Below are 21,975 nucleotides of genomic sequence, written 5' to 3' on the forward strand. Positions count from 1 at the left end.
GGGCATGATGAATGAGTGTACCAAATTTCGTCGTGCCACGCGAAACTAACCCCAATGCGGGGACCATTTTTAAGCATTATAGGGGGCGCTACAGAGTCAATGAGCGACTCCCAAAAATATAAAATTTAGATTCTTTCATGTCGTGTCGACTGGCATAATAAACCTTACAGATACATTAGGGTCCTTACAGTTTCACTGCTCGGTCCCTAATAAAAATACTTAATACTGTAGAGTATTCGCTGTGTGTTATTTGATAAAATGTATTGTTATTGTTACCATATTGTTATAAGCTGCTATGCGAGTGCGAGCCGCCAATTAAAGCTTGAGGATCCGCGCAATGAGGATCTCTGATCTAAAGCATCATCTCCGTCCCACAGGCGAAAGGAGAACCTGACGATCCGTCAGACTCTGGACAACCTGAGGTTGGATCTGAGCGTGGACGATGAAGACGACGACCAGCAGCCGCAAACAGACCAACCAACCAACACCGTCACCACAGTTTAGAGCCCCGGCACTCTGTTAAAAAAAGAGGAATTTACATTAAAACAAAGGAAATAACAGTCTGTTTGTTGCAGAAAATCTCACTTGTTGGCTTTTTGGGGCTCTTTGGTGTCACAGAAAAGACGAATAAGACAATATATCGCTTCCATGGCAGGACTTTTCCAGGTGAATCTTGGTTTTAAGGAGACATAACAGCTGAACTCTGATATTCCATCAACTACAAGCTGACTTACTCGACACCTTTTGGTAATCAGGAGGAACGACGTCTGTAAAGAACTGAAGAAAAGAAGCGACGGACTCTCAGCCTCTCTTTTCTTTTTCACATTTTCACATGATTTGCTTTTATTTTTGCAGCAGAATAAATGATTTTCAGGAATTCGGATCAAAGTTGTGCTGAAACACTTTGATTAAGCTACAGAAGTATGTTTTAGAGATTAATTTTAAACGACTGCACACAAGCTTTAAGCTTCAGGTTCGAAAGTTTGTCTGTAAACTCCAGACTTCTCCACTTTGTTTCCATTTCATGGCTCTTTCTCTGATGTTTTTTTTCGTTAAAAACGGTTCTTTTCTGCGTTCACTCTGCAGTATTTGGTTGTGGACGCATTTACAGGGTAAAGGAGCACAACGACGTGTAAATGTGGGATAACTAAGAGGGATTTAAGAGTTGATTTTTTTTGTTTGATTCAGAAACAAACACCATTAAAAATAATTATTTATATGAAACGCTTTTTATGTGTTTGTCTTTATGATCGTTGAGGCTCCGGCCTTTGTTTTGTTGTTCGCATATTTCAGTTGTGTGTATTTCGGGGTGTTTGTTGTTTTGGAGAACATCTCATTTTACACCAGGTTGGATTGACGGCACCTTTAATGGGATAGTTCGCCTCTTTTGACATGAAGCTGTATGACATCCCATATCAGCAACATCATTTCTGAACATCTTCTTACCCCCTGCTGCGTCCTGTGAGCAGAGTTCCAGCCTCGTTTTGGTGTTGATGAAGGTAGTCCGGCTAGTTGGCTGGGGTTTAAAAAATAAAGCGCTGTGTAGCAGAGATGGGGACCCGAGTCGCTGTTTTGATGACTTGTGACTTGACAAAAAATAAAAGACTTGAGACTCGACTCGGACTTGGAAGTTAAAGACTCGGCACTTGACTTGAGACACGATGACTTGAATGACTTGAGTGTTAAGCATCCAGCATAACTTCGAACTTTGTTCGTCATTTGAAGATCCATTCTGACCAGTAAGTGCTCGTCAAATTAGCTAATATTATCCTGTTAGCCTAGTCGGTAGTTAGCTAACGTTAGCTTGATATGATACGGGGTGGACAGGTTGGACACATTGGCCAATGATGTTTACTGACAGTTACTTATATCTTTGTGTTTTCACTTTATTAAGATCAGATTCTGCAGGTAAAATTGCAATAATAAGGTGAGCTGACTTTGATTTGACTTGCCCAAGAAAAAATGACTTGGGACTTACTTGGGACTTAAAAGCTAAGACTTGAGACTTGCACATGTGTGACTTGGTCCCATCTCTGCTGTGTAGACCGTAACAGGCGCGGCTGTCGGCAGCAGGCAGTGATACGAAGGGAGAGAAAATAGGGCCAAGAGATTGTGAGGTCTGACTTTTTCCTGGAGAACCATTTTGTAATGCAAATGTATTACTCTGTTGAACGCATATTGTTTTGAGAAGCAAAACGCTTTATTTTTTAAACCCCAGCCAACTAGCCGGAACTACCTTCATCAACACCAAAACGAGGCTGGAACTCTGCTCACAGGATGCAGCAGGGGGTAAGAAGATGTTCAGAAATGATGTTGCTGATATGGGATGTCATACAGCTTCATGTCAAAAAAGGCGAACTGTCCCTTTAAACACAACCAGGACAAACAATTCTGTTTACTCAGTTGTGTTTTGAATGTGTAAAAGCTAAAGACAAATCTGAAATAAACTGTTTGTGTTGGCTGAGAGTTTTAAAAAATGTGGTGTTCACAAAAGACGACATCTTTTGAAGACGCCATCTTGTGAGGACTGATTACAATGTCCCAACTTGCATGATTAAAAACGAGAAAAGATTGAGGTTGCTGATGTTTTCATGGGAGTTTTGTGCCTTTATCTTTGGCTTGTCCACATCCGTCAGTGAACTGCATTGACTGTTAAATGCATCCTTCAGACTCTCAGACGGCGTATCGGGTCATGATTCCTCCACGCAGAGATCCTCCCGCTTTATTTTGAGCTAGCAAACATGATTAGCATGATTATATAACAGAGTTCCTTTTTTATTTTTTTTTTTGTGAATCCAATGTGCTTCCATGCATGTGATTTTCTGTGGAATTTGTTGAATGGTGTGCATGCTCTTTTATTTGTTTTAAGGACAGTTGCTTTGTTTTGGTTTATGTTTTCGTTCTATTAAAAGGAAACCTGAGGCAAAGTCGGAAAAACAAAAAATAACCGGGTCATTAGAATCATTGTTTGAAATTCATTCTTTAATTTGAAGGTGAACCACTGCTTCCGTCAGTCTTCTGCATGCATGCAGTTTAAATTCAGTCATGTTTACACTTGCTGCTATATTTAGTTTTTTTATTTTACTCACATATCAGAAGTTTTTCTGTGGAAGAAAATTGTGGCTCCACTTTAACTGCCTTTAAGGTCCATATCTGCTCCGAAGAATTGACTTTCCAAAGAAATATAAGTAGATTTGATAGACTTATTTTTGCTGCTACATTCTTCCTGGCTCCTGTTTGGTATTTATTTTTCACACTTTCTCTTTGGGTCAGAAGTTTATCATTAAAAAAGACAAAAAGAAACTATTTTTCCCTTTTTTTGTGTAGTTTTTCTGACATTATTTTGCCTAAGTAAATAATATCAATTGTGTGTGTGAGAGCTGTTAGCTCTGGGTGTTAGTATGCTCGTCAGGTGTGTTGAAGTTTTGGGATCAATCCCCAGGCAGTAATAAAACATTTTTGAGCTTTGAGCGTAAAGCCCAAAGAGGAGAACCAAATGTGTTGTGGAAGGTGAGGTTACAGCAGGATGATGTAGCTCAGCAGGTTGGGGGACTGTCTGCAGTGCCAGGAGTTGTGGGTTCAACTCTCAGAGAGAGCAAAATGTTTCCTAAATGCAGCTTTCTTTTTTGAGTTTAAGTCCAACAGTCAGAGTGCAGATAGAAAAGGATCCCGAAAAGTTGCTGGAATGTGGAAGGACCTGTGGCGAGGTGGGTATGTCAGGTAGGTATGCCCTCAGTGGTGTTTCAGGATCTGGATCGATTCCTGTGCATTGCAGGTCCCTGGAGGACGATGAGGTCCCAGCTGCAGGAGCCACCGGAGGAAGACAATGAAAGATGGTTGCGGAACACCCTGGAAAAACTAAAGTCCCACTGAGATGGGCAGGGGAGGGGGCCGTGTCCCTCCCCGGGGTTCGGTGAGGTGGAAGCAGGGGGTTATGGAGCCAGGTGTGAGGAGCAGCGTCAACATTTTTCTCCTAAGTCCCACTCTGATAGAACATGTGGACTTAGGAGAAAATATCAAACTCCTGACTGTCTAATTTATACAGCATTTGGTTTCCTGCAGCTGCTCAAAGCCACTTTCCTCCAAACCTGAAACCCAGTTTGGATCATACCCAACCACCAGGAAGTGGATGTTCATCTGTCAATGTTCATCTGTCAATGTCTTTAAAAGGTTCAACATTGATAACGTGGTTCTGTTTGCACTTACCAAAAAGGAAACCCATTAGGTGAAGATGCTTCAATGCCTACATTTTTGGCAGACAGCAATATATGTCAATTCCATTTACCATGGGGGATAACCAAGGGGAGGACAGGGACAAACCTGATTTCTCTCAGAGATTCTCATAACCAAGGGTGGTGAGGACCTCAAACTGTAGTGGAATTGGCTTTGATCATGTTTTTCTCTGGAGCTGTAACAAGCTGCACAGTCCTTGGCAATCTAAATCACCATTCATCTGTTTCCTATCCAAAGGAACATTAAAAAAACACTCTTCCAAGAGCCTGACACATCAACTCAGCCACTGGTTACACTTCCATTGACCATATTATATCCAGAGTCAACTCAACCTTCAATTAGTGCAAACACAATAACTTCAGCATAACTGTGGGGTACTATATATTTATTTATCACTGCTTCAAAGTCACTAAATGTACAATCCATTAGTCAAACAAACCTGATTTCAGGAACTACTTTACCCAACTCCTACAGCTCTGAATCACTTCATACCTGAAAGAAAACTCAAAAGACAAAATAAAAATTAGTCAATGCACAATTTCTCTTAAATCACTCATACACACCACTTCAGAACAAACCTGTTGGTACCAGCGGCTCTTCAGTGAGGCCCAGCCTGCACCCTGAACTGTGAGCTGACTCCATGATGAAGCCTTTAAAAAGCACAAACACACTTTCTGTTGAGTCTTTTATTGATTTAAACTGTTTCTAACTAAGCTAACAGACCTCAGCCTGCTCGGTTAGCTTTAAAGCTAAGTTCCCATCCACAGTCAGTTTGATGTGCAGTTACCCAAATGTTTGCTCCATGTGCTCCCATCCATCCAAACAGCTGCAGACTGACAAACAGGAAGTGGATCATTCCAATCACATTTATGCTGGAGGGGTCCAGATTGAACCAAGAGCAGCTTCACCAGCAGCTGGAAAAACCACCTTCAAAAGGGAATAATTACCACCTTAAAGGGGGATTACTGCCACCAAGTGGACTGGAGCTCCACTTTGTTAGTTATGGTGAAAGTATTCATGGATCCAGCACTTTCACCCCAGATGCCACACTTCATCTTCAGTCAGGGTAAAACTGCAGCTCTGCCTGGAGTGCTCAGAGTCGTCGAGCTTCCTTTTAACCCTGAATGAGACGAAGCAACTTGTGATACAACTACTTCTTCAGTGAGATGGATCAGCTTAAAGCAATACAATGTAACTTCTCAAAAAGCCCATTATGGAGCTCCCCCTACAGGCTTGGAGGTAATGTACGGCTACGACACTGTTGAAAATAGTTTTCCTCAATTATAACAAACTAGCGAGTCACTTTCCGAACACAGTGAAACATCAAGCAAGTACAACACAGCACAAAGCATGGTAGCAAATAAGCTACTTAGTAATCCAGCAGAAAGGTGGCTAGCTCTGAATCAAACTTGTATCCAAATGTTTCCTTCAGCTCTCGCCAACGAGTAAAAACTGTTCCGAGAGCAACTCTAGTCTCTTTCTCTTCCTTGCTTCATCAGTCAACGTCTTCTTCTGTTTCTTCGGTGCCTCTGCCATGATGATCGTACTGACAATGTTGCGCTAGCTTAGCCTTATACCTGGGAGCGTGAGAGGGGTCTATTTGGTTTTGCGGTAGGTGTGCCAGAAAGCAAGTCGAAGTACGTCCGCTCAGCTCCCAGGCCGGTCCAGCAAAGTTACATAGCGCAGTTATTCCAACTCAGACCCCCGAAGGGCATAGGAGACAGGCCGATCGTAATATTAAAACTCATTCCAGCCACACATTTTTTTTCAAGCTTTTATTTTAAGGTAGAAATGTTACATAGTATTGCTTTAACAATGCTTCCTCTTATAGTCTGACCTTCCACAGTTAAACGGTTGAACCATGGCTGTGTTCAAAACCGCATACTACATACTCATCGATCAGACAGTATGCAGAGCGTTTACCCACAATGCATTTCGCTCCTGCCCGAGCCGAAATCAGCCGGCCTGAAGCTGAACAGAAGCAGAGCCCGTCTACGGAGAGCCTCGCCACTCTCCGTGAGCCCCATTGTATGCAGTTCCACCAGAATTCCACTGGGGGTGATCGCGGGCGAGTCCAGAATGAATGGGGGTCTATGGGGCTAAACGGCAATATATATTTATTTCACCTGCTTGTCGTTGAAACATCACATATTTTATTCTAGATTCGGCAAGTTCAATATAGATTATAGGTCGAAAGTCGAATTAATGAGTATTTATGTCCTTTCAATTTCTTTCAGTTTGGGTCGTTGTTGGCCATAACACGCTAGCATTCTGCTAATGAATGCTGATTGGTCAGTGACGGACATGCGACTGATTACGACCAGAGACCCCGCTTGATGGCAGCTGAAGCCAAAGCAGTGGATGTCCAGAATGGAATATGAAACAGAATCTTAAGGAGGACCTTCCCGCTATTAATATTTAAGTTAATATTTGTGTATAGTAACTTATTTCTTCCTGCGGGCACTTTTGCTTTCAGATCGTTATATATGTATTGTGAAAGTACATGGGTATAAATGGAATTTGAGTCTCTTATTCGTGTGTTCAACGTGTCAATATACATGATTTAGTATTACGACCTTAAAAAGTACAGTAAATGTCCCGCTCAATAATATTAAACAATCGTTTTTATTCCACCATTCCTTCACGGCCTGAATTCTGCAGCTTGACTGTAAATTGCAGTGGAAGTAGGGGGGGTTTAGTAGATAGATTAGGGGGTTAGTTAGGTTTGTTAGATTAGGTTAGGTAAAATAGGTTATTTTAGGATATTAATAAATATATGTTTAACAACAAGGGCCTACTTTTGGAATCTTTACTTAAGTTTGTGTTATTATTTTGCATACTACATGCAACAAGTGTCACTTATTTAGTCAATTTATTCATTAGTCCTTTGTTTTATTAAGAAAATCAAACTCACTGAACGTGTCCATGCATTCAAACTGAGCTCTGTTGGTATAAACTTTGTCTAAACTTTGTTTTAATTTTCGCTATTGCCACCGTAAGTTGGCTAGGGCAGAGCTATGGAAAGAAGTATCTATATATAGCTCTGGGCTAGGGTACGTAGCGACCGTGCTGAATTGCCAGACGGGCTCTGCAGTGACTCAGAACTTGCCGTAAAGCAGAACGTACGCAATCTGTGACGTCATCACCATTTTTGAACGGCTTTTTAGATCAGATAAGTGAACTTCAAAAATGCAAAATTCAGCCGAGAGTAGTTTTTTAGTCCCCCCTTTTGAATGCAACTTTCAAATTACTTGACAAAAAATTATATCCTGAGAAAAGTGGATTTTTAGGGTGCAACCCCCATAGACCCCCATTCATTCTGGACTCGCCCGCGAGCGCCCTCACATGGACAGAGACACCATTTCAGAAACCGGAAGTTACCAAGAGTGGCAGTTCTCTTCCATTAGACATTCTCTGACAGAAGTTAGTTTACGTCCCTCAATGATTGGATTGGTTTGGATTCTGAACCATTAGAATCACTCCCGACCAAATCGTCATGCTGCATATCAGGACACCCTCGCCAAATTTCGTCGTCGTATCGCGTCAGTTTCGCTCGCTGTATGTCAGGACGGGGTGAAATGTCGTGGCTAACACCCCATCCTGACTGAAAGCGAGCGAAACTGATAGCAACTGAGTGATGCTAACCTGTTGCTAACCAGCTTGTCAACAGGAAGCAGCACGTTCATTTCAACCAGTAAGAAGCGTTTAGGGGCGGGACGCCGCCGCGAAATGTCGTTCAAATAGAGACAGCGCGGGCGATTTTTTTAAGGAGTCGGCGTCATCGCTGGCATGTCAGGACAGGCTGATTGAAAAGTACGCGTTCTAATCACTTTTCATCAATCGCTCGCTCGTGTTCAGTCAGAACGGGGTGTCAGCGTGTCGTCCAATAACAGGAAGGTTGGCGGTTCGATTCCCACTATTTAAAAAATAAATAAATATGAAGATTGCCACCATAAGCCCGTGCTCTCCTGTGATTGGCTGCCCACCGCTCCAGTGTATAGCATCTGTCTCCATGAGTGTGACCCTGTGCATGTGAGTGTTCAGCAGGTGCCAACCTGGATTTTTGGGGGGAATAAAAACGAAAACAACGGATAAAACCAACAGAGATTTATTTGCAGCTCTGGCATCGGAAACACTGAACGCAGGTCATTCCATTCTCATTGTGTCAAACATGCTGACAGTGCAACAAACAGTACAAACTGCAGGCATCGGAGAGAAGTTCCAAAAATAAAAGCTCTTAGAGGTACTTTGATTAGTCATTGATATATCTGGCACAGAAACCACCACCAGGACTTCTGCTCTCTTTTGCCTCTGCTCGGTGATTTATGAACAATTATGCATTAAAACATCCAGCAGCTCACAAACTCCACAGAGGATCAGACGGAAGAAATCTAACAGGCACAACATGACTCTGCAAACAGCAAACTTTTAATGTGAAGTCAAAAGCCAAGTTAGGACTGGAACTGAAATCAGGCGAAAAAGACACAACGTGTTAGAAAAAAAAGGAAACTGAAAAACGCCGACAAAAGCCAACGGTTTGTTCCGGAAGATTGTCGTAATTAAAAGGCATTGGTTTCAGGAAAATGCTTGTGAATGGAAAAAGAATCTATTTAATACCTGTTTTAGTATTTTTTTCCCACAACTATATATATAATTTAAATTATTTAGTTTTTAATTGCCAGTCATCACGATCACAGGGCATTTATAGGCAGGTGTTGTCCATTAAAAAAATGAGTTACTGAACATTTTATCTTTTTTTTTAACCAAACAAATGAAACAGTGGCTTTACTAAAAAAATTTTTAATAAAAAATCTATTTTCTAGACCAATAATAATGCTGCTTAGAACTTTTTAGGCTATTCTTGCTTGTTTTTATAGGTTTAAAGTATCGAGCTCAGTGGCAAACTATTTTAACAAACAGCAGGCAAATAAAGTTTGTGATCAGCTGGTGGATAACATGGAACAGCTCCATAACTGGGACATTAAACAATAAAACTCTATTGGAGCAAGTAAACAGCAAACATATGCAGAAAAAAAAACAAAAAAAACAACACGACCCCAGTGAGATGATGTTGTTTTGTGTCTGCTTTTGGTTTTTTTTCCACTACAGTTCCCTGGGTAACACTGGTAACTGGGAGAGTTTCTTTTAAATTTTGTGAACGAAAGTATGAAGAAGCCAGAATCAAACTGAAAAAAACATTTAGCCATTCATTAGCCACACATTACCATTAGCATTACTGCCAACCCATTTAAGAAGCACGATGCAACCCTAGGACTTTGCAGCAATACTATTGTACAAGCTGAGACTGCAATGGAAACATTCTCAACTGGTTCAGAGAGTGGAATAAAAGCAGATTTTTTTGTTTCTGGTGCATCTAACCTAGGCTGAAAAACTGTTCATGAAGTAAAGCAGATCATGGCAAAAATGTTTAGATGCACGTAAAACAAGAATCTGTGACCCAAAGCAGATAAAACTACCATCTAACACCTGCCTATGGGCGTTTTTTTTCAGTGAATGTTTTTTGTTGACCAATTTTTGCTTCCGTTATCGTGTAGGGATCAAACCTCACATCAGTAAAACTAGGACTCTTCCCACCAGTTTACACCCAATAACCCACACTGACAAAGCAAAAACATGCTTTTAGGAGGTTTTTCGCAACTCCATCAATCTCAAAAACTTAAACCGCTTATTTACAGAAGTATTCAGCAAAAGTTGTGGTAAAGTGCTGCCTATTGGTGTGAATAATCCTTGAGATGTCATAAAAACGGGCTCCCACCAGTGTCAGGGGGCATGCAACGGGGCTTTGAATCTTCCCACAATAGTCTCAATTATTGTTTCTATGGAATAACTTTGGGTTAAACAAAAAAACAAAAACAAAACATTAAGGTTTGTCTTCTAAAGGGTGGAAAAACTACCCATAGTGAAGCACGGTAGTGGTAGCATTATGCCTATGGTGGACCATAGAGACTTGTTACATTATTAAACCAAAGATCAGACCTCACAGATGTGGAAACACCTGAAGATAGCAATTGATAGATGTTTGACCTCTAATTCGACGGAGATTGATGGGATCGCTACCAAATACAGGTTTGCTAGCTAAAGCTTACACAGCCTCAACCAAGAGTAATTAAAGCTGAAGGGTCTGAACACTTTCAGATTTAAGAATACCAAAATACATATTTTCACTTTGTCAATGTTGATTTTTGAGTGGACTGAAGAAGGCCAATGCCAGTTTGATCCATTTTAGATTGAACTAAAGCAACTCGGCGTGGTGGTTAGCAACAAAACACAAGAAGTTGGTCCATCGACAGTAGCGGTTAGGTTCAAAGCAAATATCACAAATATCAAAGTTGTTTTTTTTACAGACGTTATGATTGAAATATAGAAAATAAAATGGGAGAGTGAAGATATAAAGAATAGAGCATTAACATAAGAAAAAAAACACATTCTTTTTATATAAATAATAGCTCAGTGTATATTCTAACATTGGTCATGTACAGTATAGGACCTCGAAGCCTTTAAGTCACTTTATGCTGAGAGGTGAGAATAAAATCAGCCGCACCAAAAATCAGACGTCACCTGACAGACATTTGGCATTTTCAATATTTTAATGATAGAAAACATTCAGATGATTTATTCAAAGTACTCTTAAGATCACAGAACTTGTCCAAATTGCATTTAAAGGAAGTTCATTTTTAAGCTATGAAGTGGTCTACGTAGCCTAAGTAGCCTTGTTTTTCCAGAAGTTAGAAAAGTATGGTGAGCAATGCTGAAGCTGTCTATTCCACCTGAAGGGAATAAAAGCAGTAGATCAGTTTGGGATACTCACTGTCCATAAAATACAACGCCCTCTGTTTTTGTTGTGATGTCATGGTAACATGGCTGCACATTAGCAAACTGCTAACTGGGTTGCTAACTGAGAGCTAACTGACGCAGTCTTAAGCACAGCAGGGCTGGGAAATTGACGCGATATAATACTTATAGAATGCACAGTAATATTATAAAATGTATGTATTATTAGAGTTTACAAACAACGCCAATTTCTAATAAAAGACAAGGCAGTTCTCTTACGAATGAAAACAAAAAAAGCAGCAGACTGGGTTGTGTTAGCTTGATTTGTAACATGCTACTACCATTGAGTAAAGAATCCTGACAGCCAGGTAGTCGAGCACTAAACTTAAAAGACCTCTTTCAGTTCAGAAGTTACAGGCAGAAACTGTCTTTACACAAAATGGTGACCCTGTTGTTAAATTAGCATCCAGCTGGCAGTCACAAAAGAAAACGTCTGTGCATTGTTGCTACATTAGCTAGTCAGCGTTAGCTTGTCAGAACAGTACAGTCCAACTGCTGACCTCACTCCTCATGGGATTTTTTTCCTCAGGTCTTTGCACTGTGAGCCATTCAGATTTGAGCATGAATAGCTAAACAAACTAATTAAACCTTCACCTATTTCAACTTAACAGCAATGTAGCCGCTCAATTTAAATATTAGATTAAAATTTCTGTCCACCTTTCGATAGCACGTCTGGGTATTGTTATATTGCTCTAAACTAAAGGGATTATATTTCCAAATCTTATCGTTTAACAATGCGTTTAGAAATGTCAGAAATATGAAAACAAGCGTTTGCTGTTTGGAATTACAACAAATCTATTTGTGCATTTATCAAAAAATTCAAAAAGTCTACATTATAGATTCATATAAGCGAGGTGCAAAAGAAAATAATCCTGTTCTTACAGTATATCACTGATGCATTCATATGAGAGTGATTTACGTGACTATGAAAGCTTGACAGGTTTGTTTTGAAAGTTTCTAAAGTAAATGGAGTTCAATAAAAGGAAAAAAAGGCCAAAATAGTAATGTTATGATAACTGGAAGTGCATAAATTAGTGGACATAAATTTTTAGTGGACAGAAAAATAAGCTCACGCTCAAATCTGATTGGCTCGGGGCACAGGACCTGACCAGTGATGTCACTTGAGGGGTGAGATTGACAGTTGGACCCTCGTTTAGAGACTTTACCTGCCATAACATGAATGTAAATAATGTTAGCTGAGCTTTTAATCATCTTCGACAGCAATTAGTGGGTGTGTGTTATCTTGATAATGTTCTTGATCAATAGCAACTGAGCAGAAATGTCTTTCGATTACGGACAGCAGCTGTTTTGCCGTCTACTTTTTGCATTTTTTGATCCAGTAATGACAGAAATTTGAATGTTGGTGTTTTCTATGCAGCTCAAGCTGCCTTAATGCCCCCTTAAGTTAGCAAGAGAAGCTAACAAGCAGACATCGGCAATACAAAACAATCTCTCACTGATCATTCCGACTCAGAAACAGATATCACGGACGGGTTTTAAGTTCAGAAACACTTGCTGCAGCTACTCGCTCGGGTGTCAAAGACCTCCAACGTGACATCAAAGCCGATTATACAAAACACAATTTGGCACATGTTTAGCAAACTTCTAAAGAACTGAAAAGTTCCCACGTGTGGCTAAGACGGGTCCGGCATAGAACACAAGAGGGAAAAAAAAAATGAAAAGAAAAACAAACTGTTGCTCAGGAGAATAAGACCTAATGTACGTAGACACACAGCCTGATATTAAACTCTTTATGGCCCAGATTAAACATAAAGTTGAACCTTTTTCCCCTATTATGAAGTAATGAATAGTTAAAGAGTTCAAATTAAGGTTGTAAACATCTTGTTCTGAGTGTTTAGGTCCATTATAATCATTCAAAGCACTTGCCAACAGAGAAATAGAGAGCGTGCAGAGCTTAATTCCCAGGCTGCGTGTTTTAAACGAGGCACATTATGTGTCTGACAGTGATGAAACTGTCCCCTACTGTTTTAATTTCCTTCACAAGGAACTACAGGCTGTGACTGCAGTACCTCGAATGTCCATTAGAGGGAGATGGAGTTGTTTATGGTCAGTGGCAGGACAGTCGGGGGAGGATAAGGAAGAACATAAAGAGGAAAAGAGCCGAAGGAGGAAAAATGGCTCATGTTTGTTTTTTATAAATAAGAGAATAAAGAGGAGATGAAGAAACATGCTATCATAACCGACAGGGAAGAAACAGTGAAAGAAGGAAGGAAAGTGACGAGAAGAGAGGACAGACAACAGAGGAGCGTTGACTGGTTGTCGTCTTGCATCCCCTATTGATTTAACATGCGCATTTCTTCTCATTGGGCTGTGGATCCGCGAGCTTTGTAGCTCCGTTCCCATTGGCTGGTTCGGGAGGCGGTTTGTCCACACACTGCTCCATCCTCTTCATGACCAGGTCCAACAGCGTTATCACCGCCTTGTCCACGTCTGCTCCTGTTGCTGCACTGGTCTCAAAGTATGGGATCCTGCAAGGGACATGTAGGGGCATGAGCCTCTTACATCATTTCAAAGGCTGTGCTCGAAACTGCATACTTCCATACTAAATACTGCATACTCATCGATCAGACAGTGTGCAGAGCGTTTACCCACAATGCATTTTGCTCCTGCCCGAGCTGAAATCAGCCGGCCTGAAGCTGATTTCTCTTAAGCTCTAAACTCAGTAAACTTTAGCAACATTTGAAACATTTTCAGGTGAGAAAGTAGTCGTTTAGATCCCCAATGTGTTGGAAACCTGACAAAATACCGGCTGTTTACAATTTTGTTCCCACGAATTCGGCGCTGCTAAAGCTAGCCGCAGTGAGCTAACGCACTTCCGGTTATTTTCACAAAATAAAATACCCGTTGCCTTTTACCATAGGGAAAGCCATTACGATACAATTGGTGCTTTTGTTTTGGAAACAGGAAGTGAACCTACCCTCGTTGTAGCTAGCTTGAAACTGCCGTTTTGACAGGAAATGACGATCGGCGACGTCACGTTACGTTGCATCTTGGGTAGTTTGAGTATGAGTAGTAACCTCATGATGCATACCCAACATTTCGGAGAATCTAGTATGCATCCGGGAACTTCTCACTTACTCAAACTCGCATACTAACTCAAAAAGTTAGTATGAGTAGTAGGAGTAGTAGGAGAAGTATGCGGTTTCGATCACAGCCAGAGACTCATCAGTTTCAGAAGGACCACGAGTACACAGATAAGAAGTGGAGTCTATATCAGAATCAGAAGCAGATCATATCTCGCTTACTTGGGTTCTGGTTTGATAGATTTTCTCCACACTCATCCCAAAAATCCAAATATTAAAGACTCAAACAAATTCTTAAAAGCTGTCTGTAGGACAACAGTGTGTTTTCTGTTAGATTTCAGATTTAGCTAGCTAAAACTACCCGTAGGAGCTAAAACAGTCCTAAAAACAACTGGCTTGGTCAATCACAATTTATGTAAATATTTACTTTTATATTTAAGTAAAAATACCTTTCCAGCTTCCTACATAAACATTTTTAAGCCAATGCAGAAGTGCTCTAAAAATGTAAAAACATGGACAGCTGACTCCAATAGATCCAGAAGCCAAAAAACATCAGATCCCATCAAACAAAACAATGTTTTTTTTAGACAGATTTGCTTCTTTTGATCAGCATATTGGTTGTCTTTCTAAACTAAAGTCCATAGCTTAAATAGATCCTCAAAGAAGTGTATTTCTATCCAAGCTTCTAAGCGTCATTCTCAAGCTCCACCCACTTGTCCAAATATGGTCAATCCCACTCCCACAATCCGTTATTTCATTCCATTATACGTCATTTTGTTCGTTCGGCTCATTTTAGACAAATTATAGATTATTGAGGACGTTTCCTTTAAAAAAGTATTAGTATTTTACAGTTGTCGCAAGTCTTGTAAAACATTTCTCTTGAAATAGCATCTTTACAAGACGAGACGTGATTGCCTGCGTTTCAGTAAACGTTTTTTCCCCACTTTACTCCGAGCCCCTCCCGGATGGCCGAGCTTCTCACCCTATCTCTAAGGGGGAGCCACCATGTTTAAGTCCTGTAGGCACTTCAACTCTCAGCTCTTTCATGCAAAACTCTAAATGAAAGACGCACACCAACTGGTGGACATGAAAAACAAACGTACCCGTATTTATCGGCCAGCTCCTTGGCCTGCTTCTCTTGAACCTCCCGCTGGTCAGACAGGTCCGCCTTGTTTCCTACTAAAACGATATCTGGGTTCTCACAGTAGGCGTTGGCCTGTAGTTGGCCTGTAAACGAACATATGATATGTTCAAATGTAACACGAAAAGTGTGTACATTCAGATAAATATATAAAAGGTGCCTCAGATTAACTTGATCTCATGCTTACTCCATATAACATTTATCTCTACATGTGATGTGATCTACGGGAGACGATAAAACTGAGGTGGAATGGTTTTAAAGCAGAGGCTTAAACATACTCATCCAGTTTCTGACGTTGAGAAAGCTCTGCTGGCTGGTGAGATCGAACATCAGCAGGAAGCCCATAGCGTCCCTGAAGAAGGCTGTTGTCAGGCTGCGGAACCTGCGACATCCAATACAAGAAATTCATTAAACCACACTAGTACTTTACGTATGTTTTCTCAATCATTTGGTTAAACTAACACCATCACACCACTGTAAGACAGGCAGTGGATCATTGCACAACCAACCACAAAGCTAAAACCTCAAAGAGGACATTATCATGGAATAAAATCACTTATTTTAGTCTAAAGTCACTTCTTACGGAGCCCCGTAGGAGACACGAGGGAAAAAAATGATGGGTAAAAAAAAAAAAAAAAAAAGAGAGACTTTTGCGAGATCTCGCCCGAGAAACTTTTTCGAGATCTTTCTCACGATCTCATGAGGTCGTATTTAGGACAATGTACATCCAGGTCAGTCAGGCCCATGGGAGCGAAAACAAAACGATTAAATAAACTGGTTGAATAAATTGGTGAAATTTCTGGACTGCAGGCAGGTGAGTCAAACAGCTAACATCGAGCCACGCTATTGTAACAGGTGCAGCATGTGGTTCAGCCTCGTCTTGCTGAAATATGCGAGGCATTCCCTGAAAAAGACCTCAGCTTTGTTCGAAACCGCATACTTCTCCTACTACTCATACTAACTTTTTGAGTTAGTATGCGAGTTTGAGTAAGCGAGAAGTTCCCGGATGCATACTAGATTCTCCGAAATGTTGGGTATGCATCATGAGGTTACTACTCCAAACTACCAAAGATGCAACATAACGTGACGTCGCCGATCGTCATTTCCTGTCAAAACGGCAGTTTCAAGCTAGCTACAACGAGGGTAGGTTCACAAAATTGTAAATAGCCGGTATTTTGTCAGGTTTTCAACACGTTGGGGATCTAAACGACTACTTTCTCGCCTGAAAATGTTTGAAATGTTGCTAAAGTTTACAGAGTTTAGAGGTTAAGCGAAATCAGCTTCAGGCAGGAGCGAGATGCATTGTGGGTAAACGCTCTGCATACTGTCTGATCGATGAGTATGCAGTATGCAAGTATGTAGTATGCAATTTCGAACACAGCCCATGTCCAGATGGGAGAATATGTCGCTCTAAGACCTGTTGTGCAAGTTGCCAGTTGCATCGGCGTCAATGAGCCCCCATACCATCAGAGATGTGGGTTTTTCAACTGAGCGTTGATAGCACAACCAACGTTTTTGAGATGTGTTGCTGCCATCACGCTCAAGATATTTTTCAGAATGTAGCAAAATGCTGAATTTTCAACATTTCTATTGGAATTGAGCTCGTTTTAGTAAAGACTTAACGTCCGCCCAACCAGGATGAAGTTGCAGACATCAGGTGAATTGACCTGACTGCTGCAACATAACGTTTTTTGATGTCTGATTAAAGAAAACCAAGGATCCCCGTCTGAACGTATGAAGACAGGAATCTGTCGTGTTAGTTGGAGCTGAGTTAATACAATTAAAATGATGTAACCAACACTGACTCATCCAGCTGTGAGTCATCAGAAGTTCATGCACAAAATGAACAAATCAAGGTCAGATTAAATTACAGACCACACACACACACACACACAGACACGTCCATGATTGACACATACAATCACCAATACTGGGTATAATAATAATACAGCATGGTTAAAAAGTTCAGCAAAGTGCTTTATAATTACACAGTTTGTACCATTTCTTACATTTTGTCTTGCCTCACCAGGGACGTTATGAAAATGTGTGAATGATGTTACAATGAAAATCCAGTTATAAAGAGTCTGAGAAACAATCTCAGGCAAGCTTGCTTAATCTATCCTGATTTATGGACACTGGCAACCCGTCCAGGGCGCACGCCGCCTCTCGCCCAATGACATGCCTGCTCATACTCATGGTGTCTTCAGGGTAACTGGCTGGAAAGTCTTAGGCTGTGTTCGAAACCGCATACTTCTCCTACTACCCCTACTACCCCTACTACTCATTCTAACTTTTTGAGTTAGTATGCGAGAAGTTCCCGGATGCATACTAGATTCTCCGAAATGTTGGGTATGCATCATGAGGTTACTACTCATACTCAAACTACCCAAGATGCAACGTAACGTGACGTCGCCGATCGTCATTTCCTGTCAAAACGGCAGTTTCAAGCTAGCTACAACGAGGGTAGGTTCACTTCCTGTTTTCAAAACAAAAGCACCGATTGTATCCTAATGGCTTTCCCTATGATAAAAGGCAACGGGTATTTTATTTTGTGAAAATAACCGGAAGTGCGTTGCTCACTGCGGCTAGCTTTAGTAGCGCCGAATTCGTGGGAACAAAATTGTAAATAGCCGGTATTTTGTCAGGTTTTCAACACGTTGGGATATAAACGACTACTTTCTCACCTGAAAATGTTTCAAATGTTGCTAAAGTTTACAGAGTTTAGAGCTTAAGAGAAATCAGCTTCAGGCCGGCTGATTTCGGCTCGGGCAGGAGCAAGATGCATTGTGGGTAAACGCTCTGCATACTGTCTGATCGATCAGTATGCAGTATGTATTATGTAGTATGTAGTATGCGGTTTCGAACACAGCCAAAGTGTTTATCATTAGTTAAGTGGAAAAATCCATTTGTTTCTTGGTCGGATTTGTTTAGATGATGTTTGTCCTCCAAATGAAGACTGCAATGTCTCCAAAAAAAACTAATTTGGAGAAGCTACTTCTTCTTGATGGAGAAGAAGTAGCTTCTCCATCTAGCTTGTGCTAACTTGCTAGCCTCTTATTTCAAAGCAAGATTCGAAGCACAAATCTTCCGCCACAGCATTGATGGCTGGTTTTGCCAATGAAATGTCATTATGTTTGTAAAAAAACACAAAAAACTTTATTTTCAGTGGCTGGATGACTTAAATAGACAAATATGGAAATATAGAAGATTTTATCTCCTCAAATCTATTATATAGCTACCATAGCTACAACAATTAATAATTTAGCTAAGCTAATGGATAGCATTCCAGGAAGTTGAGGTCCCTTTTCAAACTTAAATGGTTTTAAACAGTCTTTCTATCACTGGGGAACCACCATTAACTGGCGTTAACACCAGATTAATTGTGATATTTGAGTATAATAAATATATGGTTGTGATGTATGAAACTTTGTGCCTATTAGTGGAACTGCAGCTGAATGCATCTGGAAGATCATCTAAAACTTCCGCCGCTCCGGCTTATTTTCAGATGACTTCTTAAAATCTAAGGGTCACGGTCTAAGCTACCATGACAACCAGTTAAGCCGCTACATCTCCCCCGACACTGGAAACAGATCAGGCCTTAATGGAACAAGCAGCCCACCTCTCCTGTCCAGCTGTGTCCCACAGCTGCAGGTGAACCTTGAAGGTTTTCCCTGCGGTCGTCCCATTGGGGTTCGACGCCGTGTAGGCCTGCGGAGAACAAAAGAAAGACATTTTTTTTGTGTGTGTTCAAGACAATGCTGTTAAACATCCCTAAACATGGCCGCCTCCACAATGACCTTAAAGCTACACCAACACCTTGTTAAAATAAAGGTTGTACATATTGTAGGGTTGTTGTTGTATTAGACCAGAGATACTCATTACGCGGCTCCTCAAGCTTTAATTGGCGGCTCCCACTCGCATAGTAGCTTATAACAATATGGTAACAATAATAATACATTTTTTCAAATAACACACAGCGAATACTGCACATTATTAAGTATTTTTTATTAAGTTTGCGTTTTTGTAGTATTAAGTGTTTTTATTAAGTATTAATTAAGGCTTAATGGTGTTTCCTAAAGGGGGCACTGTTAAACCTGGCAACGCAGCCGCTTAAACCACCGTCACACTTGACTGCAGCGCATGCTAGCTCCTTTAGCCGGCGCGAGATGCAGGCACAATGGATCGGTTTTTAATTACAAAAAAATGGCAAAAACCAGCACAAAAACCATGCTCATCAAATCAAACTTTATTTATATAGCCCTTTACAATCGCCAACTGGTACTCAAAGTGCTTTACAACAGGATAAAAACAACAATACATAAAACAAAACATAAAACACGATTCAGAAATGGTAAAAGTGCTAAAAGTGCTGCAGGGCATTAAAAGCCTTCCATAAGTGCAATAAAATGAATTGAATAAAATTTGTATAAAATTAAGATAATTAAAAAAGAGCGGATAGAATGGATCTGGAATGTCTCACTATGATTACAACAACAAACTACAAATACAACATGAAGAAAGTCGAGGACATGCACGCCAGCTTCCGCTCATCCCAGTATTAAGGCAAATGTGGTCTAAATTGAAAATGTATTGGCTGTGTTGTTTTTTATATGTAGAAATGCATATTTTCAAAAGGGGACTTTAGTATGTTGTGGTAAAAGTGGCTCTTCCCTCAATTTTGCTCTGCCAATGTGGCTCTTGTGAAAAAAATAGTGATTATCACTGTATTAGACTGTGAGTTTTAGCTAAATGCACATTAATTGGTAAATTAAACTGTATTGAATTGGCGAATAAATACGTGCAACCTATGCAGCGCCTTCATTTCTTCGCCTTGAATGTCTCAGCTGGTGTGATGAACACCGATCTGGACAGCGATCGTTACTGTGCCGATGAACTCCCTGTGTGCTGCAGCTGGTTGCGTTTGTGCGTCTCCAGGACGCCTCGGGCAACGTTCACACCTCCGTACGAGGCTGGAAGCTTTCTCTTACACTCTTTAGGCTCAGGCTCTTTACACGGATCATTTACACTTACAATCACTGACCAAGTTGGTAACCTCGGAGTGTTGGTAGACTCAGATCTGACTTTCAGCAGCCAAGGCAGCTTTTTACCACCTCAGAAACATCAACAGAATTAAAGGTTTCCTCTCCCAAAAAGACCAGGAGAAACTCCTCCATGCATTCATCTCCAGCAGACTCCATCACTGTAATGCTCTTTTAACTGGACTTCCCACAAAGAGCATTAAACATCTGCAGCTCATCCAGAACGCTGCTGCTGGAGTTTTAACCCGGACTAAGAGATCTGAACACATCACAGCAGCTTTAAAATCTTTACTCTGGCTTCCAGTCAGTCACAGAATAGATTTTAAAAGCCTGCTGATGGTTTACAGTCTGTGATCTGTTCAGAGAATATAAAGCCAGCAGAGCTCTTAGATCCAAGGACTCAGGTCAGCTGGTCCAGTCCAGAGTCCAGACTAAACATGGAGAAGCAGCATTTAGCTGTTATGCTGCAAACAAGTGGAACAAACTGCCAGTGGAGATTAAACTTTCACCCAATGGAGACATTTTTAAATCCAGGTTAAAGACATTTCTGTTCTCATGTGTCTATGCATGAAATCTGCACGATATCTTTGAACTTATCTGCTTGTTTTTAATCATTTTATTTATTTCTCTTTATATTCTTTTATGTATTTTTAATGCTTCTTCCACTCCCTGCTAGAGTGCTTTTATTTTATGTAAAGCACTTTGAATTGTTTTGGACATGAAATGTGCTACAAATAAACTTGATTTGATCAAATTTGACCTGGACCATCAACAGATTCTTTAAGTTCTGTTGGTTGCAGGAATTCTGATGGCGAAAACTTCACTGAAAGCTGCCAAACTTTAAGGGGCGAATGCAAGTTTAACGGATCAAACAGCAGAAATATAGTGTTAACATTACAAAGCACCTTTTCCCAGGTTTACTGTAAACATTTAACCCGTTTCAAGCACTCAAGTTGGTTTGAACATCAGTATATTTGGTCCTTAAAGCAGCTACTTCAGTGGCTTTATCCCTGAAACTACACTCTAATAAACCGCTCAGTGAATGACCTTCATGTGGCTTTCACCTGAACACTGGTTCAGTGTCTCGGCTCAGGATTTCAGCCGGGATCGTCTGCTTTTTAGCCCGATTCCAGACAGTTTTCAGTTTGAAAACAGAGCGTGACACACAGAGAGGCAGCAGAGAGATAATCGATCCTATGACTCATCTGCAGTGGTGGCACTAAAGCAGCACTCTCTACTTCAGACGCACCGAGACAGCCGGCTGCCCAGCTGAACCGAGTCTGACACGGTCTGAGAATCACAGCGAGTAACGCTTTACCTTTTTATTTTTTTTATTTCTCACAAACAGAAAGGTGGAGACGAATGGTTTGCACATGGGGGTGGTGTTGTCTTTGGCCTTTATGAAACCCTGCAGGGACCTGGCTTCATGACGACTTGTTGAGCGTAATGTTTCTGACACAGCGCCGGACTCCACTGGGATGACCGAGGGCTCCACATTAGCATCAGTGATGCTGTCAGCGCTGATGGATGGCTTTTTTTTTACACAGAAATGGCAGCCATGTTGTTTTTACCACAGTGTGCTTGTTGCTTAGATTCCTCTGGATGAATGTATCAGATTATCAGCAGTAACGTGACGACTGATTTGAGTGTTTTTCACTCTTTTAAC

General features: G+C 40.8%; 2 protein-coding genes across 4 annotated transcripts in view; one reads left to right on the forward strand and one right to left on the reverse strand.

The window, feature by feature from the left end:
- The window catches only part of LOC142372419 (uncharacterized), a 78,309-nt gene extending 76,066 nt beyond the window's left edge, over window positions 1-2,243 (forward strand). The window contains exon 22 of the mRNA XM_075455318.1: window positions 378-2,243. Within this exon, the coding sequence (XP_075311433.1) occupies window positions 378-504 (127 nt within the window). The 3' untranslated portion in view covers window positions 505-2,243. The remainder of the gene's footprint in view (window positions 1-377) is intronic.
- A 6,082-nt stretch (window positions 2,244-8,325) lies between these two features.
- Window positions 8,326-21,975, reverse strand: part of rab27b (RAB27B, member RAS oncogene family) — an 82,057-nt gene continuing 68,407 nt past the window's right edge. For all 3 annotated transcript variants that reach the window (XM_075455211.1, XM_075455213.1, XM_075455212.1), the window contains 4 exons: window positions 18,890-18,978; window positions 15,549-15,652; window positions 15,233-15,356; window positions 8,326-13,574 (listed from right to left, as the gene is read on the reverse strand). In XM_075455211.1, coding sequence (XP_075311326.1) covers window positions 13,388-13,574; window positions 15,233-15,356; window positions 15,549-15,652; window positions 18,890-18,978 — 504 coding nt within the window. In that variant the 3' untranslated portion in view covers window positions 8,326-13,387. The remainder of the gene's footprint in view (window positions 13,575-15,232; window positions 15,357-15,548; window positions 15,653-18,889; window positions 18,979-21,975) is intronic.

This window comes from Odontesthes bonariensis, chromosome 22, assembly GCF_027942865.1.
Source record: "Odontesthes bonariensis isolate fOdoBon6 chromosome 22, fOdoBon6.hap1, whole genome shotgun sequence".
Taxonomy (NCBI): domain Eukaryota; kingdom Metazoa; phylum Chordata; class Actinopteri; order Atheriniformes; family Atherinopsidae; genus Odontesthes; species Odontesthes bonariensis.